Source organism: Anopheles ziemanni, chromosome X (genome assembly GCF_943734765.1).
Source record: "Anopheles ziemanni chromosome X, idAnoZiCoDA_A2_x.2, whole genome shotgun sequence".
NCBI lineage: Eukaryota > Metazoa > Arthropoda > Insecta > Diptera > Culicidae > Anopheles > Anopheles ziemanni.
The window spans coordinates 11,873,833-11,898,658 of NC_080707.1; the positions used below are offsets into that span (position 1 = coordinate 11,873,833).

At 46.4% G+C, this 24,826-nt stretch overlaps 4 protein-coding genes across 4 annotated transcripts; 1 reads left to right on the plus strand and 3 right to left on the minus strand.

The window, feature by feature from the left end:
- Positions 1 to 646: 646 nt before the first annotated feature.
- On the minus strand, positions 647 to 1,330 carry LOC131291255 (uncharacterized). Its single transcript, XM_058320443.1, has 2 exons — positions 1,093 to 1,330; positions 647 to 1,028 (listed from the first exon to the last, which is right to left on the minus strand). Exons 1-2 carry the CDS (start codon positions 1,300 to 1,302, stop codon positions 648 to 650), a joined length of 591 nt encoding a protein of 196 aa, XP_058176426.1. The 5' UTR covers positions 1,303 to 1,330; the 3' UTR covers position 647.
- A 2,562-nt stretch (positions 1,331 to 3,892) lies between these two features.
- LOC131290939 (CKLF-like MARVEL transmembrane domain-containing protein 4) lies at positions 3,893 to 13,464 on the minus strand. The gene is made up of 4 exons (XM_058320129.1): positions 13,303 to 13,464; positions 4,242 to 4,409; positions 4,052 to 4,168; positions 3,893 to 3,973 (listed from the first exon to the last, which is right to left on the minus strand). The coding sequence occupies exons 1-4, from the start codon at positions 13,462 to 13,464 to the stop codon at positions 3,893 to 3,895; spliced, it is 528 nt and encodes a 175-aa protein (XP_058176112.1).
- A 2,919-nt stretch (positions 13,465 to 16,383) lies between these two features.
- LOC131291070 (uncharacterized) lies at positions 16,384 to 17,235 on the minus strand. Its single transcript, XM_058320259.1, has one exon. The coding sequence runs from the start codon at positions 17,233 to 17,235 to the stop codon at positions 16,384 to 16,386; it is 852 nt and encodes a 283-aa protein (XP_058176242.1).
- A 2,152-nt stretch (positions 17,236 to 19,387) lies between these two features.
- LOC131291071 (uncharacterized) lies at positions 19,388 to 19,867 on the plus strand. Its single transcript, XM_058320260.1, has 2 exons — positions 19,388 to 19,394; positions 19,569 to 19,867. The coding sequence occupies exons 1-2, from the start codon at positions 19,388 to 19,390 to the stop codon at positions 19,865 to 19,867; spliced, it is 306 nt and encodes a 101-aa protein (XP_058176243.1).
- Positions 19,868 to 24,826: the final 4,959 nt, after the last annotated feature.

Below are 24,826 nucleotides of genomic sequence, written 5' to 3' on the forward strand. Positions count from 1 at the left end.
ATTTTTAATGATGTATTTCAAATATGAAAGATATGAAAGATTGGCTTGATTTTGTTTAGATGGTATGAAATACAATGAACTATGCAGTAATTTAGTGTTTGTACTTGTGCGTTCCAGCCTATTGAAGTTGTTTTATATTGCCTCCAGTCTATAATGAGGTACTTGAAGGCTGCTGTCTCGATTACAGTATCTCTATTTCAACTATTATACCTCAAAATATGGTATCGAAATTTTACACGACTTCATTCACATTTCGTGTCATATCATTTTCTCTGCTCAATTTTTCCAAAGGATGTATTAGTATGAAGTATGTTGCTTCATATGTATCTAAACTGCGCAATGCAGGCAAAATCAGGACTAGGAATAAAATTTCGCCAGTGGCTTCCAATGCTGGAATAACGTGATTAGTTTGCATCATTTATTAGTAATCCAATATTTGGTTAGCGAAATAAACCGTCACCTTTCTAATTCAAACAAACACTCACTACGGTAGGGGTAATGTAAAAGGCATCAACTTCCCGAGACAGGTGGCGTTGAGCTAAGGCAAACACCTCGGTTGCTTGCAATATGCTGCATGCAAGGGGTACACACGTCCTTGGCCCCTAGATGGCGCTAGTGAGCGAGAGTTCTATTTTGTTAACATTGGGTTAATTGTTGGCTGATGGACGCCCGTCGTAGTCGTTGCGCAATTGCAGCCAGCTCTCGCAACCGTAGGCCAGGGCGGTCAGCAGGGAAAGAATGGCCGATATCCAGTTGCAGGTGACTGTGCCATAGTAGCCCTTGTCCGCAGACACCAGTCCGTAGAAGAGGACGTACAGCACCACTGAGACGGTGGACGTGTAGCGGAGGTCCAGGGCACGCCAGTCGTACAGTGGCAGCAGTTTGCGGACGATGGTGCCGGCGCAACGCTTGTCCCACAGCAGCACGAACGAAAAGACGAACGTGTGCACCAACACCACCAGGGTTGCCCACTGCCACCGCTCGTTGTACTGCGGCCGGATCGTGGCCAGCGCTCCAATGGTGAGCAGCTACGGGACAAAGGCAAAAGGTTAACGTCACTCCAACCAACCAATTCCCTCACGGTATATTTACCAGCTGGAGCACTCGAAGACGGTTCCGCATTTCCGCCCTGTTGCCCGTAAGCAATCCGGCGCAGGCGGCACGTAAACCGCCACCAGTCGCCGGTGCACTGCCAATCACCGGAACGTCCACCAGGTGCTCATCGTTGACGGGCTGGTGCGGCTTGTCCGCCGTCAGCGTACCCGGCTGGCCAGCGGGAAGTTGAGCAAATATTTGCGTCATCGTCGAACTGCGATGCAGCTTTCGATTACACGTTCTTTTTAACAACAACACACTACTTTCACAACTACTACGGTCGCTCTCTGGAGCGCAACTGAACGCCTGATCTGTCAAAACCTTCCCGGGGAGCGGGATGGCACGATGGAATTTTTCGAAAAATTATCTTCTGTGTGCGCGCGCACAGTAAACTGAAAATGAAGAACAACAAACCCTTTGCCGGTTTCCGGTGCAATTACGATGTGTTTGGTTGGCCAACACGGAGTTCCGTCACCGACTCCGGGTACAAATAAGATCGATTTCTACCGTTGCTTACTTTAGCGTGGGGGGGAAAGTGGTGCTATCAGCGATTCGCTTATCATCAATCAGTACATCAGATTACCAATTGTAGCGAAGCACAAACACCAAATGCACGTAAAATCTTACCCCTGAAATGAAAATATCTAAAGGTAACATTAGATAAAGATAAAAGGTTTTGTGTTGTGGTGCGTTGTGCTGTTAGAAAAAAGTACTACCGAGTTCGATATGAATAAATATAAATAAGTTAGTGTGTTGACACACTATGGTACGATTGCCAGCTGTATGGAAAAGTATTATTTAATCGAACCCACATCAGCATCGAATTCCGGCCTGAAAGGTGCGCGTGTGTAACTGCTGGTACCGTACATGATGGAAATTAATAACGTTCTTCCACCATGCAACTGCATTACGAATTGTTCACCAATACTTTAGAAACTATCCTAGGTAAAAGGTAAAAACGACGGTAAGTGATTTTTGAATTGGGTGTCGAAAAATTGCATTAGCTTTTAAATAGTCCTGTTGACTTAAACAAATTCCGGTTATAGATGAAAGACGAATCACAATTGCATATATTATAGCAACAACAGAATTTTCCCTTCATCGCAGTTGGATCTTTCAATGTATAATGAGTAAGCCACAATTGAAGCCATTTACGAAACTTGGTAAACTTAATTTGACGAACTGAAGAATGGGTAGAAGTTACAACTATTCCCCCTAAAAATTTTGCCTCTAAACTAACATCTTCCGAATGATTCTTAAATAAGGACGCTATTTAACTATTCATATTTTCGTTTTGAATTACAATTGATTGCATGCATATAGGTTTGTTTGTTCTGTTTTGTTGTTTTTTTATTGGTTCACAAAACACGTTTTTCCTTGACGTTAGTCGATTGCATTACAATTCCACCAGGGGCTCCGACTCTTCCTAGACTGATTGTTTTATCCTTGAAGTTGAATATTCACCTAAAATCAAAACTTGAGCTCTTTTTAAACAAACATCTGTGTATGTTGCGATTTATTCAATGATTGATTTCACTCATATGAACTGCATTACAACTTGTTGCGCTCGTATAGACTGTCTTTCTAGGGTGTTTCAAATAATTTGGGTCAATGTGAGTCAGTTGACAGACTTTGTGCTCTTCGTTCCGGGGTTAAACATTCCTGCTTAATGTATTCATAACAAAAACAATCAACAGAAACTAAAAGTTAGACTGAATGTTGAGGAAAATAAGAGGGCCCAATTTGTTGAACGTACATTGGAATCAACCTTCTTGAGCGTCCCATTACGATTACAAATAGTTTTATGAAGACTGTTCTACAGCATTTGTACATGAATGACGTCGGTTATGTCTTGAGTGCTTGAATGCAACATAACATGTCTTTAACAGTTTATGAAAGTTAAGTGTGAATCAAATTTAAGTTTCTACATCGGCAACTCGAATCATTGTTGTAATCAGAAGAGCCAAAATAGTCAAATAGTACACGATTTCTGAACTAGTCTCTCAAAATCGAAAAAAAAAGAAAATAAATCCTTTCGTTGTGTTCAAAGTTATAACGACACATCGTTTCTTATATCTTCACGATAGTAAGATCGGATCTGCTCGTCATGACTTTGAACATGTTGAGCTATAGATGAATTTTCTTGGGTTTATTTTGTTTATGACTTCTGTAGTAATTTAGCAAAGTGAAAATATCAACAAACCTACCGGAGCCCAAGGGAGAAACATTTCTAGCAGGCGAAAATGAAACTTATTCCAAAAACAAGCAAACATAAAATAATAATACATTTATAATAGTTTAAATAATCTATGATATTTCTTTTACAGTTCCTCCGTTCGCTTGGTCGTTTGACTTGTCTATTGTTTACTGAATCTAGTTCTACTTGTAGACCGTTGTCGTGGCTGACCTTTTGGCTACACACTATGCATCATCCACCGGAGTCATTGATAGCATTAATCGCACGTACTTTGCTGCCCTCCTTCCGAACAGAACCTTGTGGTTGCGTGTTAGCATATTATGAACTTTTTACTTAATGTTTAAACGAGCGGTTTGGTGACGTACGGAAGCTAAACCTAGCCGTTTTCTGTGCCAATCGGTGGTCTTGTTACCAGCTGCACGTTGCATTTTGTTGAATTGATTTCCCGACAATCCGGAGGTTTGGCGAGAAAAAAAAAACGAATGGTATGTGATCTACACCATCAATGGTTGAAGTAGGTTTAAACGTATCGTACAACTGTTGTCGTAGGGATTTAGAGATGGCACCAGCCCATAACGTTTGCCTTTCCAGCGCGTGCCGTTAGACACCCGCCGATCGGTGCTCAACGTACAGGAAGTAGGTACCGGCCAGGTAGACGAGGAAGTTGAACAGTCCAAACACCTAAAAGTGGTAAGAGGGGATCGGTCATTGATTGAAAGGGGCCACTTGTGAAGATTGCTGATTGCACAGACTACTTACACCGGCGGCAATGTTAGCACCTCGGAAGCTCGTATAGTACAAGTTTGACCAGGACGCCAGCTGCACAATGAAGGCGACGAAGTAGAGCAGCGCGAAGATGGCGGTGTTGATCAACTCCTGCAACATAGAAAGAAACAAGCGAATGGTGTGTGAATGATTGCTGGGTAGCATAAGCTAGCGCCGTTCTTACCGTCAGTATCCAGTTGATGGGTAGGTTCAGCACCTCGCGGATCCCGAGCAGATACACGAACGTCCAAAGCAGGGTGATAATGAAGGAAACTATCACGACGAACAGGAAGAAGTGTGTGCCGCCGACGAGGGCTGGTGCGGCGCAGGCCATGCAGATGATACCGAAAACCTGTCGATGAGAAGAAGTGGTGTTTTAGCATAATCGGCATTATACGCAAAGATATACAGAGAATCAAGAAACAGGACATGACCAATCAGGCTCTTAACATCAATTAGCAATAGAACGCTCGGAGATCAAACCATTGTATATTTTAGAATGCAACTCAAGCCTGGTTTGACGTGATCTCTTTTGAGAGCTTTTTTTCTAGAGTATTTACTCTAGTACTTAGTCTCATAGGAATCAAATTCATTGTTGAGATTGGAATCCAGAACACGGATCCCAAAACCTTAATTGGCATTCGATTCTTTGTACGGGTTTAAGTTTCAGCTTTGCTTACTCTTAGGATTCCATACCCTTCTTCCGATTGGAATCCCTCCTCGAGGTTCAGAACTCTGTGGAGACTAACAAGTCTTTTACTTACTCGTTCACTCTTTTGGGATTCGAATCCCTGATAAGGAGTCAAGCGAAAAAAGGTGTTACAAAAACTGCCCGTGAGGATTTAAATCTATCAATTCAATAGTAAGCGTCGGTTCACTCATTCATTCCTACTCAGTCCTCAACCTCTGCTGGTTTGTGATTGTTTATTATATCGCAGCATGCCCCAGCTTGCTGCGTGCCATTCGTGGTTTGCGGACCACAGAGTAAATTCGCTTACACCAGTTGGAATTCGCCCCAGTGTCACCAGAAGTCAATTGAGCGTGTACTCTCTCACTACGCTTGGATACCGGGTATCGTTCTTAGAACCGCTGAATGGAAATGTATACGGTTAGCTCCAACATCAGCTCGGGGCACGCCTCACCCAGCAGAAATCGAAATCGAAATAGATGAAGTCAGCCGACCGTCGCGAGCTTGACACATACTACTCGGCTATAAAACGCGCTACTCGCGGCGTCGTTTCCAGTAAATCGAGACCGAAAAGTAGCTGGAACCGATGGCGTCACCGGGTGCAGTGCAGCCTACGAACAAATAAAAACACAGTATCCGACCAGCGACCGCGAGCACCGCCATAAAAGAAGATGCGAACGGTGAATACATCTTCGACGCCCTCTCAATTTGTTTGGAAACGCAGCGAAACCAGCTCCGTTCGTGGGATACGCTGACGAATCAATCGATTGCGCATTCTACCGTCGCCGAAGTAGGCTGATCAGCTTATCTGATAGAGACAAAACTGGCAGCAGTAAAGTAGTTATCCAAATCACCACAAACGCCGTGTAAAGTTTTGGTGAATATATCCCCTTTGCTTGTGAGACTCGATTTTCACCGCCAATCAATTGAACCAGTTAAGCCTGGTAGTCATGACTAGACCTTGTATAAATGTGACAATGTGTGTAGACATTTCGGTACGAAAATGACCTGGAAGCTCAACACGATAAAACATCCAAGATGGGCATGATTCAGATGTTATTAGCAGGCAAAGCACACCTCACGGATGGTTGTCCACAATCGCTACCCAAAAAGGCACACAGGAAGAGACAACGATGCGTTCGGTTCGGCATTTTGGTTATCCGTCATATTTGCCGTGTCTCACCGTTTGTCACCTCACAGTTGCATAATCGAACCGGACGCTCGCGGTTCCACAGGTGTGATAAGGGCGCTTTAGCAAGCGGTGCTGTCGGTACGTCCCCCCATCCGCTATTTGCCAGACTTCATCACCCTCGCAGCTAGCTGTTTACCGCGTGGCTATCGATCAATGTTCAACCGCTGGCCAAAGGGTTTGTCAAGGTACATGCTACGCCCACTATTGCTGTCCTAATTCCTCCGGCGATAGGTGTTTCACTAACCTATGGGAGAACTTTTGATTCCCGACACTAACTGTTGACGATAAGACATGACAACATTTGGAGAACTTCCGTGCGACGAGTATGGTTCTTTGGGTTGGTTTGCTTCCTTACGATGTATGTAAGCGGAGGAGTACTTCTCCACTTATAAGAGGTTCTCAGAATTTGTAAGTAATTGTATAATTCTATAATTCTCTATGGTACTCATCTAAATTTCCGTTGAGTAAACCCATTAATAATCACATCGAATATGACGGTATACCAAATAATCGAACTCTTGTGCAATATCAGCTATGACTCTGCAATTGATACCAAACTGTATAGGAACTTAAAAAAACACCATGATTGTACACTCTGAGACCCAGATTCTTGACTCTTAGGCTGAGGCGACTAAGACATAAAATGACTCATACAATAACCAAATTTGTGATTTGCATTCTAGCAATTCGATGGAGTCGCTCCTGAATACTGTAATGTTGCTAAGTGAGATTTTTAAACAGTATGTAACACTTCATGGTGTTTTGTTAGTGTTCGTGCTCTACATGCAGCTGCTTTTGAGCGACAAGAGAGCACAGTGTGTACTTTGGATACGTCATTCCGGTGGTTACCAGCGTTACATAACCGACGGATGACTAATTTTCCGATGCACGTTGCCCGTGAGAAGGTGGGTTTTCTTTTTCTGCTTATACGTTCCTCTTTGTTCTTATAAGTCCCGGATATTCCTATGCGATTATGACTTTGGTTATTGTTTTTAGTTCTTATGGAATGCTACAAGCGATAATCAAAAAGTTGCCAATCTTTGACTATTTGATATAGACATAGATTAGAACACCGTCCCAGATGGGAGACGCCTTTGTTTTTCGCTGATGCCTACAAACGATTAGGACGTCAAATAAAATAAAAGGAGAAAATATCATACGACTGAAACTCTCGGCCAGCGCAGCTGCAAGCTCTCTTTAAAAATGCTGACTATCAGACAGCGGGCTGTTGGGAGTGCCCGCTATCAGCTGGTATCGATAACCGTATCTCCGAGTCGGTATCGGGTTGGCGAAAAAAATGTGCCATTCTGTGGAGATTTCAGTACACTCACTCGTTGATTAAAAATGCGTCCAAATCGCCAAAGCAAACCTAGCAAATTCCCATATGAGTAATTTGTTACGCTAAGGCATGTGACCTCAGTATCAGTATCGCAATCGAAGCGAAGCATGACTATTATCAAGTTCTCCATTCAATGTCTGGACTAGAGCTCTAGAGAAATCAAATAAGTAACTCTTAGTCTCTGACTGCTAGCAAACGTTTCCATCCCTAGAGGTGAAACACTCTTTAGAGCGTTGAGATGCTGAAGAAGTTGGATGTAAACATTCTCCTCCAATTGACGCATGTAACCTGCGCTTCTAGTTACACACCCGTTTGATTCTTTTAACCCGATTTTCCTCAACCGTGTCTTGTGTACCTATCATACTCAAGGCAGAGAAATTACTATGTAGGGTTCACACCTCCAGTATTCCACATCTGACACGATGGCTACAGAGGCTCAGCGCCGCCATAAGTTTTAGGTGGGAAGAGAAAGTTTTTCTTCCTTAGTTTGTCGCGCTGGCTCGCAAGTGTAACGCTTCGGTTCGCTTGCGTGGCGACAGCCCTTGCGTGGCCCCTCCGGGTAGGGGGGTTTGGATTTTCTCCGGGAGTCAACCGTGGACCGTTGCCCGCTTTCTTCATTGTTCAAACTCCTTTTCATATGCGGGACTTCTTGGAACAAAGATAAAAATAAAAACCGAAACAAATTAACCCAAAGAGCGGACGCCGGTGAAATGGCCGTGAAGCGGCTCAGCTGTAGCTGGTGATAAAGAGGGTGAAGGAGGGAGGAAGGCAGGGGGGGGGGGGGGAGGGCATTGTGGGGTGGAGCCATCATTAGAGTTGGCAGCAGGTTTGATGAAAGTAAAATTAATTTGACACGTCCCCATTCTCGATAACCATTGTTTTGGTGTAATGTGTCTGTTCGTACACCGAAGGGTAATGTTTTTCAAAAAAGCTCGCCACCGTTTCACACGGGTAACGCATTTAAACATGGTAATTTCAACTGTTAACTTTATCTTCAGTAAGTTTGACTAGCCTTATTCTTGAAGAACGTCTTTCTAATACCAGCAACGTTGAATATAATCCGTTCGACGAATTGCTGTAACATGTACGAACTAGAAAGAATTGGTTTTTAAACTTCAGTAACAGATTTTTTAAAGTATAAAATTGAGGGTGTTTTAAGTTAAAACGCTTCATCGCAAAGCAGATACATTTTAAGACAAATCAGACTACATTAGATGCTTTTTCCATTTTCTAAATTTAAACTTGGAGATATAAAAGAAATTGTTCATGACAACGTTCTACTTTAAACAATTTATATCCCAATAAAGTAGATTATTTTCACTATTATTATTTTGTTCTTTAACATGTACTTTATCTTGTTTAGGAATCCTTGTCCATTACCGATTTTTGTTACCCATTTTGTTTGGTATTATTTTGATGTTTATAATTCATTATTTTATTTTATTCTTTTTAACTTCTTATGAGCTTTTACTGTTTGTTCTGTAAAATTACTGAATTTGGTATTTGAACATGAGCGATTTGGATAAATTGATTCTGATTTGCTTGGGAAATTCAACCTCGACACGTTGTCCTGTTTTTTTTATTTTGTCGGAATAGAAATTAATGCCACCTGGTGCGTTACGACGCTTCACAATTTCCATAAAGAAAACACCTCACGCACGCCGAACCTTTCCTTCGCTTTCTACGTCCCTAATTGTCGTGTACGAAGTGTCCCACGAGGTGCATTTGCTCGCTTGGGCAGGAAAGCTGATAAGCAAAACCGCTGCGCGCTGGAGCCTCCTCGAAACGGGTCAAGAAGGCAAGTAGCTGTGCATACCAGGGAAGGGTTGGAGTGCACCGGGTGTGTAGGGTCGGCTTGGTGTGTGCAGCAGGGCGTAGCATAATTTCTTCCCGCAGCAGACTTGGGCCATGCGTTTGAGGCATGATCGTCTCAAGGAAGAAAGTAAGAAGTGGTAAGACGAAAAAAAAGCACACACATACACACACGCAGGTCGTAGAAGGGAAAGAAGAAAGCAACACCCGGAGTACCTGAGGCAGAGGAGGCGAGGTGGAACTAAAACAGGTTTTTGATGTTTTGTTTTCCATTGGCTACGATCGTATCCGGCCCGTTCCCTAGACAACAAAACCAGGGCACGGTGGCCATTCTTGCTTTCTTTTACACTAGTGTTCTTGCACACATACACACGCACACACACCCACACAACTAAGTGTGATATTAGTTTGTAAAGATACATATTTTGCCCAACAGGAAAGTTACTTTCATTTCAAAACATTCACAAATAACAATTTGTTATACTTGACAAACAAATACCGAAACGAAAGATGTATTCTTGTCATAGTAAGAATACATACTCATAGTAAAATAGTCGTTTAAAGCCAAGGCATTTTAAATGTAAAATGTCCAGCTTCAGAACTTTCACTGGGTACATTTTGGCAGAGACCAACAAAATAGATAAAGCAAGTCAAAGAAAGTTCGTTTAAGAGCTTAGTGATAGTGAAAGAAAAAACTGCTTATTTCGAGCTTCGATAGCCTAAGACAGGAGTCGGCACACGTTTCCAGAAAAGGGCCAGATGATGAAAAAGAACCCAAAACTGTAATTATAAAGCAATGATAGAATAGAATGCCATTAGATTAGCTCTAAAATGAAAGAAAAAAGGTTTGATGCACAAGGTCTCCTCCTATTCTCCAACATAAACATTAACATAGGAAAGAAGGCACTGTTTACAGTATACAAAATACTACTTAGCATCTAAAGGGTGTTCAAGCCAAAAAAGAAATATTAAAAACGAATTTAGCAAACATTGTATTGGTGGTCACTCTAGAAAGAACAAGTTGTTTACACAAGCAGCATAATTGCTCCCTACGCGCGTCCCAAAACCATAGAAAGAGAACACAAAATGTAGCAAATAGAGAATGAATCAGATCCAAACTGAAACTTATTAATATCAATCAACTCTCGCTAGCCACTGCATAGCAAACATTCATAAACAAACCGAAGAATATTTTAAGTGAATTGTAATAAGTAGGACACTAAACAAGTATCAAATTTAATTTAGATCGAACAACATATTCAATTCAACATGGTTAAGGAAGGAAAACTTTCGAATTGATCTCAACTAATTAAAACAAAAATGTTAAAATGTTAAAATGTATAAACGATATGTTCTTCATGACATGATAAATGAAGAAGGTTTCTGTTGGTAAACAACAGTACTGAAGAGAAAAGAAACATTTACCAGCTCACCGGCGCATTCTGTGTGGTTCGACAAGGATCATAGAAGGGAGCGAAAGAATTAGCCACGAAATTGGGTCGCGACGTCTCCGAGAGGATCGGATACCATTACAGAAAATACCGATGACACGACGAGACGAAGGCAACCGGGCAGCAACGGAGGCCGGCATTCGGATAGGACAACACAAGCAGCACGAAGTGGCAATGGTGCGCTTATCTCGCTTTGACACATGCACCCGGCCCGACTGCGGGAAATCGGGGAAAAAAAGGGTGATCGGACGTGGAACGCCATTGTGTGGAACTTATAAGTTGGCCCCCATCCACCCGTACCTTCCTGGACCGACCTGGACGGGTTACATTCCAAGGGTTCGACAAGCCGCCGCAGCGATTACAGCACTCGTTGGAACGGGTTCTTGACTGCACGCAGTCGTGGGTCGTGGCGAACACCTGTTGAGGCACCGGAAAGAAGTTTATGTGCCTCACCGGAATGGAAACGACTGTTGGACGTTGGCTTCTGGAGGGCTTTGACCCAGAAAAGAGAAGGCTCAGGTACGATAAACCAAGCGACCATCTCTAGTCGGTCGGTGGCACAAATCCATAGTGTCTTATGTCTTTGCGTCAACCTGTTACTAACCTGATAATAGTATTTTCATAACATTAATCTCAAGTCTTGTTTTAGATACATGGGATATAAGTTATTGAAGTGATCAAAACCAACGTTATAGATCATCAACTACATTAGATTGAGGTACTCGAATTCCTGATCGCTTGTTAAATCTTTCTTAAATACTGAAGATGTAAACTGAAATACGAACTGACAGTTCGTTTAGGAATTAGCTGCTATTATTCTCGAAGTTTCCTCCACCAAGAGTATCTATGGTCACCCCAAACCAGGTCTCGCCTGGAGGAGGTGTGCTCCAACAGTGTGCTATTGAAACGTCTCCCACATGTTCCTACACAGTTCGCGTCGGAGTCATATAGGCGCTAAACGATCTGGCTTAAGCGCTACGTTCCGGCGCTTGCATCGCAAAATGGAGCTGACCTCTTATTTAGACAAAGCGTTAAATGCTAAGTTCCTTAAGCTGCGATAGTTTGAGAAGGTGAAACGACGTTTGAGTTACTCAAATTCTGCGTTCCCTTGCATCTCGGGGGAGGTTTGAAGACACGCAGATCAGCCAGTAGGAAGATCAAGGCACGCTACATTGGACGGGGCGAGGTAAATGGGGCACGATACAGAGCTAAAGGAGCAGAGAAAGAAACCCACACGCGCGTCTTGCCATGGAGTGCGAGGAATCTCCCGCGAGCGAAGATCGAAATCAAAACAAAAATGCCCAAAAACAGGCACGAACGGAAGGGAAAGATGTTTTGCGATTCAACGTTCAGTTTCAAGTTACATTCGGCTCTGGAAAACGTTCGCTCTGCAGCAAACAAAGTTGTTGACGAACATCAACAAAATCTCTTGCGTTCCACTTTATTTCGTCTGCAAGAAACATTTAGTCGAAAAGCCACCGGTTTACGCTAAGACAAGTTTGATTCCAGAAGAGAACGCCATTGGTTCCACAAAAACACAATTAAAATCTGTACCGAATGGAGCTTGACTGGCTTACAGCATGGGGATTTTGTTGGCGCGGGAAGAAACCTCCATTAAACGATGGAGAGGAAGATATAGAGAGAGAGAGAGAGTGAGCTAGCATGCATGCCGTGGGACCAGTTCAATATACGATCCGACCAGGTTATGGATTTAATGACCATAGAAAGCTGACCGGCCATAGTGTGACCATCTGCCTGCCGTGCCAGAGGCTTTATCCAAAAGAGACCCAGTCCTATCCTGTGCTAGATTATCATAAGGGTCTAACTTGTCCGTAACAAACGTTTGGATAGACTCTGAATTACAAAAACATTCGATTCTGGATAACGTGAACTTAGCTTTAAAGTCAACGTACATAGAATTAACAACAGATAGACATAGTGTTCCAATTCGGGTTTCTCTTATTCAGATACGAATGTATCTGGAACCTAGACATATTGGAACATTTTCTCAGGGTGTTAGAATCACTCAAATGAATTTATAGCCTTGTTTGCTCGTTTGAAAACTGTGGGCGTTCAATGGTTCAACTTAAGCCACCCATGCTCGAGATTTGGCAGAATCAGGTGTCTCGCAAAATGCCTCCGTTAGGAACCAGCGTGTAACTCGCCACGATTTGCGTAATTATTCCACAGCCGTACAGGCATACATACACACACGCAAGGTGGTAGGTAGTTGAAGCTCGTGGTAAACATCTCTTTGGTGGCGACCACCTACCTACAGGCTGGCCGAGGGGAACTTAGCGACAGGCCTGCCAATGGTACTAACTATGTAGCACAATTAGATGCAGCTGCAGCCACCGTACACCGTACACAGCTGGTGGTGTACAACTCCAGCGGGCCAGGCTTCGGGTGCCATTCGCTCGAAAGTCCAAGGTAAACGTCTAAGAGGAGCCTCACCCACCGAGCCCACCATTATCGGTGAGGTGTAAAACCAACAGGCCCCGTACATTCCAGGGCCGGTCGGTTGCACGACGCCCACACCTAAAGCGCGACCACCTCGTACCGATGGTGACTTCCCGAATATTCCCCTCCGCTTTTGGGGAATTTTATCTAATCTAATCTGTCCAGCCTCGATCCACGGACTTAGAGCACAGCGAGCCGGGTGTCACCCCGGGTGGAGCGTCGCTGGTAGGTGCGGGTAAAAATCGGACAGCTTCATTTCGCAAACGGTTATCAGCGGCGCAGCGGAGGGAGCGAGAGACTTACCACCTGGACGATTTTCAGTATGCCCGGAATCGTGAGGAAGTACTGCGTGTTCAGCTTCAGCCAGTTGAGATTAGACTCCGACTTGCCCTGGGCGTCGGCCGGGGCGGCCGGGGTTGCATTGCGATTCGGTGTCTCCACCGTCACCACGGTTTCGGCCATCATTCTCGCACGGCTGTACACGGTTCACTGCCGCTCCTGTGAGGTCCACCGCAGGTCGTTCCGCTCCTGTTTTTCGTCCCGGTTATCCGATCTGCGCCGCGAGTTGCGTGTCGCCGAGTGCGTTTTCTATTTTTGCGTTCTTCACTGTTCACCGATTTCTTGTTCGCTATCCGCTATCCTTCCGTTTGACTTGACACAACCACCACCACCACCACCACTGCTGTTGGACGTTGGGCGGGAAGTAACGGGAATGGGGGGAGGATTTGAAATACAAATTAAAAATATAAAAATATTTTAACGAATTATTTGCCACCCGACGTCGACCGGGCAGCGAAACGAGGAAGTTGAAATCTGTCACGATAGGAGATTAATCGTCCATGCAGTGAAAGTTGCTGCCCGCCGCTTGTCTTGGGCCTCGGCTTGCCGTCGCCGGAAGTTGCTGCCGGGTTTCGCTGCACTAGAAAATAACCGTGCTTAGCGGAAAGTCCCCACGGAAACGCTCGTTAAACGCACGCAGTTGATTGAGTCGAAACTGATTGAAGCATTCCCGAGGCAAAGCTGGAAACTCTGGAGCTTTACAACAGCTGCAAGAGGCGACTTAGGGTTGATTGCCGCTAATGTTTTTTAACCTCACTACGGGATGCACACTGCAGCACCAGTTGCAGCTGTTGCAGAGGTCTAACGCCTGTTCTATTTGTCGTTCAAGCTCAACCCAACCTGAGCGACAAATTAAACGGGATTCTCGGATGCTCTAACGTACGAAACACCAAACACCGAAGAGGTCAGGTTCAGGTAGACAGGTACCACCATACGAAAAACCTACAACTAGCGCGCGCACAACAACCACACGAATAGACCCTAAGCTTGCGACTGAGGGGACCTTAAGCTTGTGAACAATCGCAACATCGCGCGTCTCGTATGCGCGCGCTCTCAGCCACAACGCTCTTCAACACGTCGACGTCCATCGGGATAAGCGCGCTCTCTGGTACATTTTCCACAGTCTCTCTCCGCTCCCTGTTTTTCCGACTTTTATCTCACCGTCCTCCTATTGCGCTCTGTTCAACATCGGTTCGTGCTCCTAAGCCTCGAACAGCTTGTCATGTTCAAATCATGCAACTGGAAGCATGCAACTTGCACGCAAATGATGCAGAACATGGCTAAAGCCCGTGCAGGAAACCGAAGTGCATCGAATGCATTGCATCATATGCTTAATTCAAGGAAAATGGGCCCTGAACAATAAACTTTAAGTTAAATAAGCTTCGATTATGAAAAACGCGTCACTAATTGTATTTGAATGAAAAGAAAATTAACAAATTAAAAAAAAAACTATGTATTTCAGGCATTCATTCATCATAATAAGAGAACAAAAATAGAAAAATGTGAAACTTCCATTGGTAGCGTTCAATTGTTTCAATCTGCATCATGATTTGCTGTCACAGGTGTATCGCGTACAAGACAACAGTCATTTCAAACGATTTTTTTAAAAATATGTTACCGGTACGTTCAAATATGAATTCAATTCAGTAACGGATGTTGTATGAAGTATGAAACAAAAAAAGGAAATGGATCATATGAGGGTATTATGATCCAGTTCCGCGTTATTGCTCGAAAGTTTCCGCATATTTGCTCGAATAGCAACCTGGGTATTTATAGAAGTATTTCAAGGTATATAAATATATAGTTTTTAACAAGTTTCGAGCACTTTGATTTTTAATCAATTTTCAAAACGATCGAGTTATTGGTGTGTTTTATACTATGGCTAAATGGCTAAATAAATCAAAGTGAATTGTCTAAACACAACGTTGATATGAAAAGTGCATCCTGAATTATCATGTTCTTGGTAAATACCAAGATCCATAGAACCCACATATGCTTCGGACACATACGGTCTATAGAGATCCATCGACCAGGAGGTGCTTGAAACTGCTCGACGATAACGACGCGCGTCGTTTCGTATCCGCGCATCGTCTCGACACGCAGGTGGCGTCGTTTTGGATCGTCGAGACGCCCAGCCATTTTTTCGCTTTTTTCAAAGTGTTGTTTACCTTTTGTATGGGTAAAGTGTCGAGAAGTTTATCGTTTCCGCGCTCCCAATCATAATACCCTCAATAATTTCGCAACGTGAGGTTAAAAGGAGTTAAATTAAATTTCAATTTATCATATTTTATTCAGTGGAGGACTACCGTTTCAAATTATTTGGTGCTTTAACAGTTTTTCACATCAACAGGAAACAAAACTACAGGAAAGTGTTTCTGGGATTAAAACAAATAACGGATATGTATTTCATGGTTACAAATTTAAGAGATGTCGTACTTTGACGGATTGAACGTAAATTCCTGAAGGTCCCGAGTTTTACAGTTGTGACGAGTTGGTTCTTTTCTTTCTCTAGCAATGTTTTGCCTTCTTCTTGTAGCTTAGTCCGTAAAGTTGTGCAGATCACGACATATACTCCTCCGAAATCGTGCCCACATGTTGATTGAAGAAAGGAAACCAGGGCGGTTCGTTTGTGTAGCCCGGTTCATGGTTGCATCTGAAGCGCACGTTTATTGCACATCGGTTGGAAAAGCACACGCGCATCAAATTCTTCTTCGATCTCCTCTTAACTTTATAGTACTGCGTATTTGCTATCTTCCGTCTACCGGAAATAGCCCCACTCCCCCACCGCTACTTCTGGGGCGGAGTGGACCTAAAGTGGCGGCTTGTTTTCTCTCCTTCGTAATCTCCTCCACTATCTTGTTTTTCGGGCTATGTATTTTCTTTTCTTTTATCAACAGCAGAAGAAAGAAAAATGAAACGATACTGTTATCAGGATGTTCAGAATTTACGGCAGGTTGAAAGGTGGGGGAATTGAACAACAGACCAAGCAGCTCGAACTGTAGTGAAATGACATCGGTGAACGTGCGCCACGTGCGAAACACGGCTTCATGCCGGGCAGAAGTTGACCCAATCGGCGGGAAACACACACATCTGCAGCGCGAAGTGGAAGACGGTGCCGGCACCACACGGTCGCATCTGAGGCTCCCAGAATCCGGTCGGCTGCGGTACGCACTGCCAGAAGAACGCCCAGTCGGAGTGTGGATAGAGCACCGGATCTTCGCGCTCGCAGATCGGCACCTGGCAGAGCGTCCATCCGCCGCTCTCGGTCGTCGTCGGCGGCAGGGGGGTGGTGGTCGGCGTGATTGGCACGGTGACGGTGGTGTCGCCCCCGGTCGGGCCGGGTGTTAGCTCGCCGCCGTCGAAGGAGCACTCCTCCGTCCAGCGAAGGACCGTAATGCAGGCTTGGTAGCGCACGCTGAACAGCGTCCCTTCGGGGCACGTTTGGGCGACCGGCAGGATGCCTCCGGCTGCCTGCGGGATGCACTGGTGGAACCGGGACGGGTCCACATCCGGCCAGAGCCGACCCAGATCGGCCACCGTTTCGCAGCTCACCTCCGGACACGGCTCGAGGGGACCGGCAGATCCGCCGCCCTGCTCCGGGCACGTCGCTTCCCACTGCACCGGCACGGTGCAAGCTTGTCGGGTGAAGTGGAACAACCGGCGACCCTGGCACGGCTGCCGCACCAGCTCCCACGGCGCCCCGCCACCGGAAGCGCTGCTGCACTGCAGGAAGAAGTTCGGATCCTCAAACGGCCACAGCGTCACCCGATCGAGCTCGGTCGCGCAGCTCGGCTCCACGCAGCTCACCGGCCACACACGACCACTCCCTGCGGCGGCCACAACGCAGACCACCGTTCCGCAAAACACCACCAACAAACTGTGCCAACCCATCGTCATCTTGGTTGGCTTCAACTGTAACTGAAAAATAAAATTACCACCGACTATGGCTAATGTGCGCGCAGTCAAACATCCAGCACGGAACTGTCCGGCAGTGGACCCCTTAGCGGGTACATAAGATCGAAATCCGCCTCCCTGAAGACACACACACACACACAGATCCATCCAGGACAAATGTGACCATGAGGGATACCGTGGCCATTTTAATCTCGCCGCCGCCGATAAGCAATCACAAAACGCGCCCGACGACGATCCCGACGATATCTTTATAGGTTTGGGGGACAGTATCGATAGATGTGCTTTCCTGTGTTCCTGTTCCCTTGACCCCGTACCCTTACCCACGCACGCACACAAAGGGAAGAATCCAATTGGATTGGATGTGGATACGCTCCAAAGTGGTTGCTTGTCAAATGAAAGGAAACTATCTTTATTCACGCCTAGTATCCCTAGGACGTACACTGTTTCATCTATAGGTGTGTGTGTGTGTGTGCTATTATAGTTTTTTTTTTACATACATACTATACATCCATAAACTGTTGATGCATTCTTACTAGCTACACGCCAGGCTTTGCTTTCTACGCAATCACAGTACCTCACAGCATTGACATCTGGGTGGGGGGGGGGGGGGGGGGGGGGGGGGGAATAATAAGTAAGGAGTACCAATCCTAGCCTCCATCATAGCCGCTAACCTGTGTTACCTGTGACCGGCCGATGGCACGGTCTGGTTGCGCCGCTACACCACTACCTCTCACTCGACTAGACTCACTATAGTATCGCGATGATAGCACACTCTCCTTCGCAAAGTCGCGCTTCCTTGGTATCATTTGCTCGTCGTAAGGAACTTCTCTATCGTACAAACAGTAAGCAACAATACAGACCACCGATGCTGGATAGATGTTCGAACGCCGCCGACCGGATGCGTTCGGTGTCGCCGACGTGCGCGGCTCATATCAGCATGTCGTCGTCGCTCTCCGAAACGGTGGCGTTCAGCAGCAGGCTGGACACTTCACTGTTATTCACCTGTTGGAGCAGTGAAACCGAAATTGTGAATCTCCTAAGGTAAAGGGGTTTACGTTTTTGCTGCTTACGCGTGAGTAGACCGTGCTGGGGAAGTCATCCATGGTGCGTCTTCTGCAGAGCACCGTCGAGTAGAGCCAGCGGCGACGCTCCGGGTGGCGCCAGACGAGATACCAGCCGGTCGCTCCGGCCGTAGCTGCGACCGTCAGGCAGATGGCGATGATGGCTAAAAGGGGGCAAAAACAAAAGTGGAGTTAGTCTTAGTACCTCCGAAAAACACCAGCCACCTCCGAATCACATACCGAATGCGCCAATACCCTGAGCCGGTACCGGGTATGGTCGTCCAACAAAGGGGCAAATAACGTGCGACTGCCTCTTAATGATCACGAGACAGTTGGATGGCTAGAATGAGAAGAGAAAACCGCTATTACTAATCACAGGGTAGGAGTTTTACATTCTGGTATGAGACAATATGGTACGAGATGTTAAGTACTCCCAAATTTTGACCATTTCTGATAAACATAAGATTTACATAAGAAGAAAAGTTGGAAAAGTCACTAATTGGAAGAGTCCCTTATTGGAAAAGTCACGAACACGAAAATCTCACCCTGTACGACTCACTTTCGACAGAATATGACTCTTTGGTAACAAGAGGACCTATCTCCCGATGTCATATAACATCTGTAGAGCAATGCCATATGAGTCATGATGATTTGTTTTTATTTTGCAAGACAAAATACCCTCTTCGTCGCTCTCGCAAGAAGTTCGGGAATGAGTTGCCGACTTTGTTTACATCACGCGAGGCATGACGTTTTTCAGTAAACAATTACCCAACATCGGATTCCTGCGCGACCAGAATGTGTGGCCGAACCGAGGGGGAAGTGTGGTAGCACCGCCTTTCATGGAATATTTCTCGAACAAACTCTGCTACTTAAGTTAATTGCATCGGACAACCATTTTGGCCTCCCAAGGTCTCATGCAAGAGGTTCGATATCAGGGTTCGATCGTATCGAAGGCTGCGACACAACCACCGCGATAACGGAGGGTAGAGCACTATGGCGCCACCGGGTCGGGGAAAGTATAAAAATTGTCTCGAATCCGGTTCGCCTCACGACATTCTGCTACAGCTTCAAGGATGAAAGGTAAGTGTCCCGAGAGGAGCGAGTCCTGGCGATCACACCCCATTGCGGCGATGGTGTGCCCGACCTTCCTGTGCTTTTGTGATATTGTGCGCGATTTGGTAGCCGTGTGAGACGTTGTTCGAGTTGTGCAGTGAGTCTGATCAAGCTGTATTTTATTTTTCCGCAATCCCTTAGTGTCACTGTTTACGTTGCTGCTGGTTGTCGCCGCACTGGGCGTCTCGATGGCTGCTCGCTGCGTGCGGGACAACACCAACGGCGAGCCGGGCTGCAAGACGAAGGAAGAGGTCGATCAGGGCTACTGGCGCCACAACTTTGACCCGACGCGCTACTGGGAGTGTACGCGGCTGAACGAGCCCGCCACCTTGCGCACCTGCCAGGACCAGGCGTTCCACCCGATGCAGCTCGAGTGCGTCGACTGGGACGACTGGTCGTGGGAGCCGGTCTGCGCACCGCTCAGCCGACCGGACCCGTAGTGGACTAACGTAGTGTTTTTGCATACACCGCTCAACACGTACGAAATCGAGCGTAGTGTTTAGTGTCCCCCCCCCCAATATCCGCACCTGGAGGTAGATGCAATTTACCTGAAGGAAATAAAACCGAGCTCATACCGTGAGCTCAAGCTGAAACTCAACGATCAAACTTGTCATTCCTCAATCGAAGCCACAAACACTCACGGAGCTTCTCAACCATCAGCTCCACGATGTGTTTCGGTGCGCCACTGTGGCTTCCATAGTCCGAAAAGCGATCTAGTAAGGGCTAGGTGAAGTGTCAATTGGTTCCCCCTTTGTCGACAAGCCAGAGCTCGGAACGGACGCTGTTGACCGTTACTGAACTCGTCACCTTCGGCACGTTGCAATGAAAGATAACATCGTTTTTACCGTGGTCGGTTTTATTGATGGTCTACTATTGATTTCAAAGAGTTGACTACCACTACCACTACCACTACCACTACCACTACCACTACCGCTAGCACTGATCTCTGCAGCCAGGTGCGACTAAATCAGCACGGGGACCAGTTGACGTTGGCGACGCAGGTCTGCCTGGAGAACTGGAACAGCGTTCCCGGTGGGCAGGCTTTTACCTCCATCATCCAGTAGCCGGTCGGAGCGGGCCGGCAACGCACGAACAGCGTTGCATCCGGCGAGGCCCAGAGTGTGTTGAGGTCGTCCCACGATACGCAGTTTGGTTGCGGACAGTTGGCGTTCAGAGGCCGTACCGTCCATCGGGCGTCCCGAACCTCGCCCTCGGGCTCGGTGACGAGGGGCAGTGCTCCCGGAGCGCCCTCGGTTACACCGATGGCCAGCAGGAGCAGCAGCAGGGTCGTTGCAACCGGCAACCTCATTTGCCAATCGAGTTTTGCCTTCCGGATTTCTCAAAGCTATAAATCGCAAACGCTGGAACGTCTATCCGCTTCCGCAGACAACGGCTCCTGGAGGGGCTTTTATAAGAGACTGGTTCGGCATTGCTAGTATCAGAGGCTAGGTACAGTCGAGGAGTTGATTCGAGGCGGCCAACCAGCTCGGCTGGTACGCCACTTGTACTGATTGACAGCTGACGATGTTGGGAACATGAGCGATGAGTTGCCTCGATGCGCAGGAATACCCACCGACCGCTGCCTGATGGAGCCGGGCAACGGGAGGAATCTAGCGGGTTAACTAAGATAGTAGCGCGCGGTGCTATCGCTGAACAGGCGAGCAACGTGTTAACCGTCAATCCAACCGTGATCACGTCACCATCGGTAATTTTCCCCCACGAGACACGTCATTTCTTCGATCACTCTTCGTATACACAGGTCGCTTGTACTTCGGAGGTGTTTTGTGCAAAAATTATTCTCAGAACTTAGGTAACCCCTGCCGACCGCAAACACCCGCCTATTAACTCCAGAAGATGAATTGCCCAAGCTGCAGCTTTAGCGGTTTTCTCCGAAATCAAGCCTTTCACTGGTGATTAGACCGAAATGCATACCTTTAGGCGTAAAGCCAAAGCTTTCATGCTTTCTCGAAATTAAAATAAAACGCAAGTTTTCGCCTGTCCCAGTTTTTAACTGTTCCCAATCTCGATTCTCAGTCCATCATCGTGAACTGGGCTGCATTTGGACATTGAAAAATGAGCAGAAACGTCCTTTTCCGTCCTTAATAAGGGAGGAGAAATTTTCCATTCGTAAAGCAGTTCAATCTGCGTCGTCCGCCCGTTAGTGTTTGTAACATTGTGCTTTGGATTATTTTCGTTTGATGACAATAGGTTGCCTTTTGACATTCCAAGTATTACCCTTTTAGTACCCAATTGAAATAATTAATTTTTAAGTATACCTCATTAGTTCGTGCTAGATATAAGTATAACTCCTAGTTTGAAAATTGATAAATAAAGAAGTTAATATTTTCAACAAATTAGTTATAATCAATACTAATAAATTAATACAATTAAAGATTGCGTTATCAGGATCCTTATCAACAGTGTGCCGATATCGGTATCAGTAACTTTCGCGGAGAAATTTTATTAACAAGATCATACGTTGATATTAGCTTCCAGATCTGCTAGATAATTAAATAATTGATAACAGATAGACAGCAACGCGCAGTTCGTGCGCCCATTGTCGTTTCGCTGTGGAAGTATATACACCAAAATCACAACTGGTTCAGTTTCGCCCAAATTGTAGCCGGCCATTAAAGCGATAAGAACATCACAGGAGGCCTCTTATCACCAAACACCCTCGCGACTGGATCCAATTAGGGAACATGCGTTGTTTATTACCAGGACCGACGTTGTTGCGAATCACTGTAGCTATCCAGATACTGTTTACAGTCGCCGGCATTCACGGATTGGATGTTTTCGTTGTGATTATTTCATTTGCAATAAAAAAGGAGACACTAAGCACTTCCGAAAGGCGCTGGTGTATAAGTGACACGCACACCTTGCAAAGCTAGTACCTCTTTGTTTTAAATGTTTAAACTACTTGTCGTTTGAGCTTATTGCAATTTTATAAGCCGAATAAATTTATAATACTAAGTTTAGTCACGCTTTAGTCATTCAGCTGTTTATCTGGCGTTTAATACAATTATTTGTTGCTGTACTAAAGTGCTCTAATCCATACGATTTGTAGGTGCTTCTTATCATGTGCATAGTGTATCACCGGATAACAGTTTCTAAATACCCAATGTAATGCACTTGGTTATCATCCACTTTTTAACTTGTCTCCATAAACTCACACGTAGTACTAAGATACCTGTGCGTGATTCATAAAAATACTCTATTAAATTTGTGAAATTAGTTAAGAGTAATAAGCTCCTGATACACTTTGGTAAATACTCTTAACGGAATGCCATGGACTGTAGAAAAATGCCCCAGGCATACAAAGCCATGTAGCCGGTAGATGCGAGCAATTTTGTGTAAATTTTGCATCATTATTTCCCCTGCATTGCTACGGAACATCGACTATGATGGATCATCAAGCTTGAAGTGGCGGAAATGTCACGAATAACATTGATTGACCGCTATGCAGCGTCCCAGGTGTCACTGGGATGGATTGAATGTCAGCGGACAGTCCTTCCCAAAACAAAAAAACCAAAACAAACAAAACTATTTGCAAGGAAATCGCACCATAGTGTTGCACGGTTGATGATCCAATATGAGGGAAAGACTTGTTGAAGGTAACGTTTGAGTGTTACACAGGCAGCCCCTCTTTCGACTGAACATTTCTTTCTAACGTCTTTAAGGGAAACACTAAAGCACTTGTCCGGTTTGATTCCGACTACCTTCCGGAAGTGAACTACATTTTATTTCCTGATTGGACGTACATGGTCATCACCCTATGTTGATGCGTACTAAAGATAAGGTGAGCCGTGCTGAATAGGTACGTGAGGCACAAACTCTCATCGGTGTAGTGGCAGTCGACGACCGTCGATCTACTACCAAGCGGCTACCAAAGGCTACTACACTAGGCGGCTATGGTTTGAACCTTGGATTTGATGATGTACTTTCGCCGGTTGTAGAAGACCACTCTCGTTATTTCCCATCCTCCTTGCGTATTCTCTGGATCTCTCTCCTTCTCCCTTTCTCTCTCCCTGGTCTTAGCCGATATTTGGTGGAGTGAGAATGGGCCCCACAATACCGGGGCCTTCGGTAGGGCTCGCTGGTGTCGTTGACACTTGACCCTTGCTGGTGGCCCACGTACCGTTGAAGTTCGGGCACACGTTCAGCTTGGTAGTGCGCTGATCCACACAGTCCTGCTGCCATACGTGGAACACCTGGCCCTCGGCGCAGGCGTACAGGCGTGGTGCGAACGCCTGGCTACCCGGCTGCGGCTCGCACATGTACAGAAGCTGTCGTTCGGTGGCAGGCCAGTAGAAGGTCCTCTCGAGTGGCGTCTCGCACCGCGGCTGACCGCACACGATCGGCAAAGGTAGCGTGGCGAGCGCCGGTAGTGGCTCCACGAACAGTCCGCAGACATTCTCCTCCACGGGTGGGTTGGAGCTGCAGCACTGGAGCACGAAGTCGAAGGTGGTCGACGTTGGGCAGGTCTGCAGGACGGGTGCGTAGCTGCCAGGCAGTTCTTCTAGACACACGTAATACACCTGCGGGTCCGACGAGGGCCACACGGTAGCGCGCTCGGTCTCCGTACCGCACCGAGGTTCGTCACAGTCGAACGGAATGATTGGTGAGGGATCAAATTCACCAAGGTCGAGGCAAGTAGGCGATGGCGGCAGTGGTTCGGGAGTGGTTATTGGAGGGTACACCGGGCACACTTCAATTTCAGGTTGCACAGCACCGTTTTCAATGCAACACTGCGAGAAGAAATAGAACCGTTGGCCCGCTGGGCACTCTACCTGAACCGGTGCGTATTCTCCATTGGTGGAGCCCTCAACCGGGAGACACTGGAGGTAGCGCGTGTTATCGTTCATTGGCCACAGAATGGTGCGTTCAACGTCACTGACGCAGCGTGCGACGTCACACAAGATCGGAAAGGCGGGAAGGGGATTGAACTCGTCGGGGTTGAGGCACACATCCGGCTCTGGCTCTGGGTTCGGTGCAGGCGGTGGTGGGTAAATCGGACAGAAAGTATCATCGTACAGCTCCGCTGCGACGCACGACTGCTCGAGTGTTTGGAACAAGAGTCCCAGGGGGCACTGTTGCAGGGTTGCCTGCACCCAGCCCTCTTCGTTGCTCAAACACTCGTAGTAGCTCTGCGGATCGACCGCTGGCCATAGGAAGTTGCGTTCCTCCTCGGTGACGCAGCGCGGAAAGCCGCAAATGATCGGTACGGGCATTCCGGAGTCTTCCGGCGGGCTCGACGGTGGCGGGCAGGTAGGACAGCAGTCGGTGCACGGTGTCGGCGGTAGGGTCGGGTAAAACGGGCATATGTCCACCCAGTCGAGCGGGAAGACGCATTGCTGTTGCACGAAGTCAAACAGGAAGAAGGACTCGCAGCGCTCCGG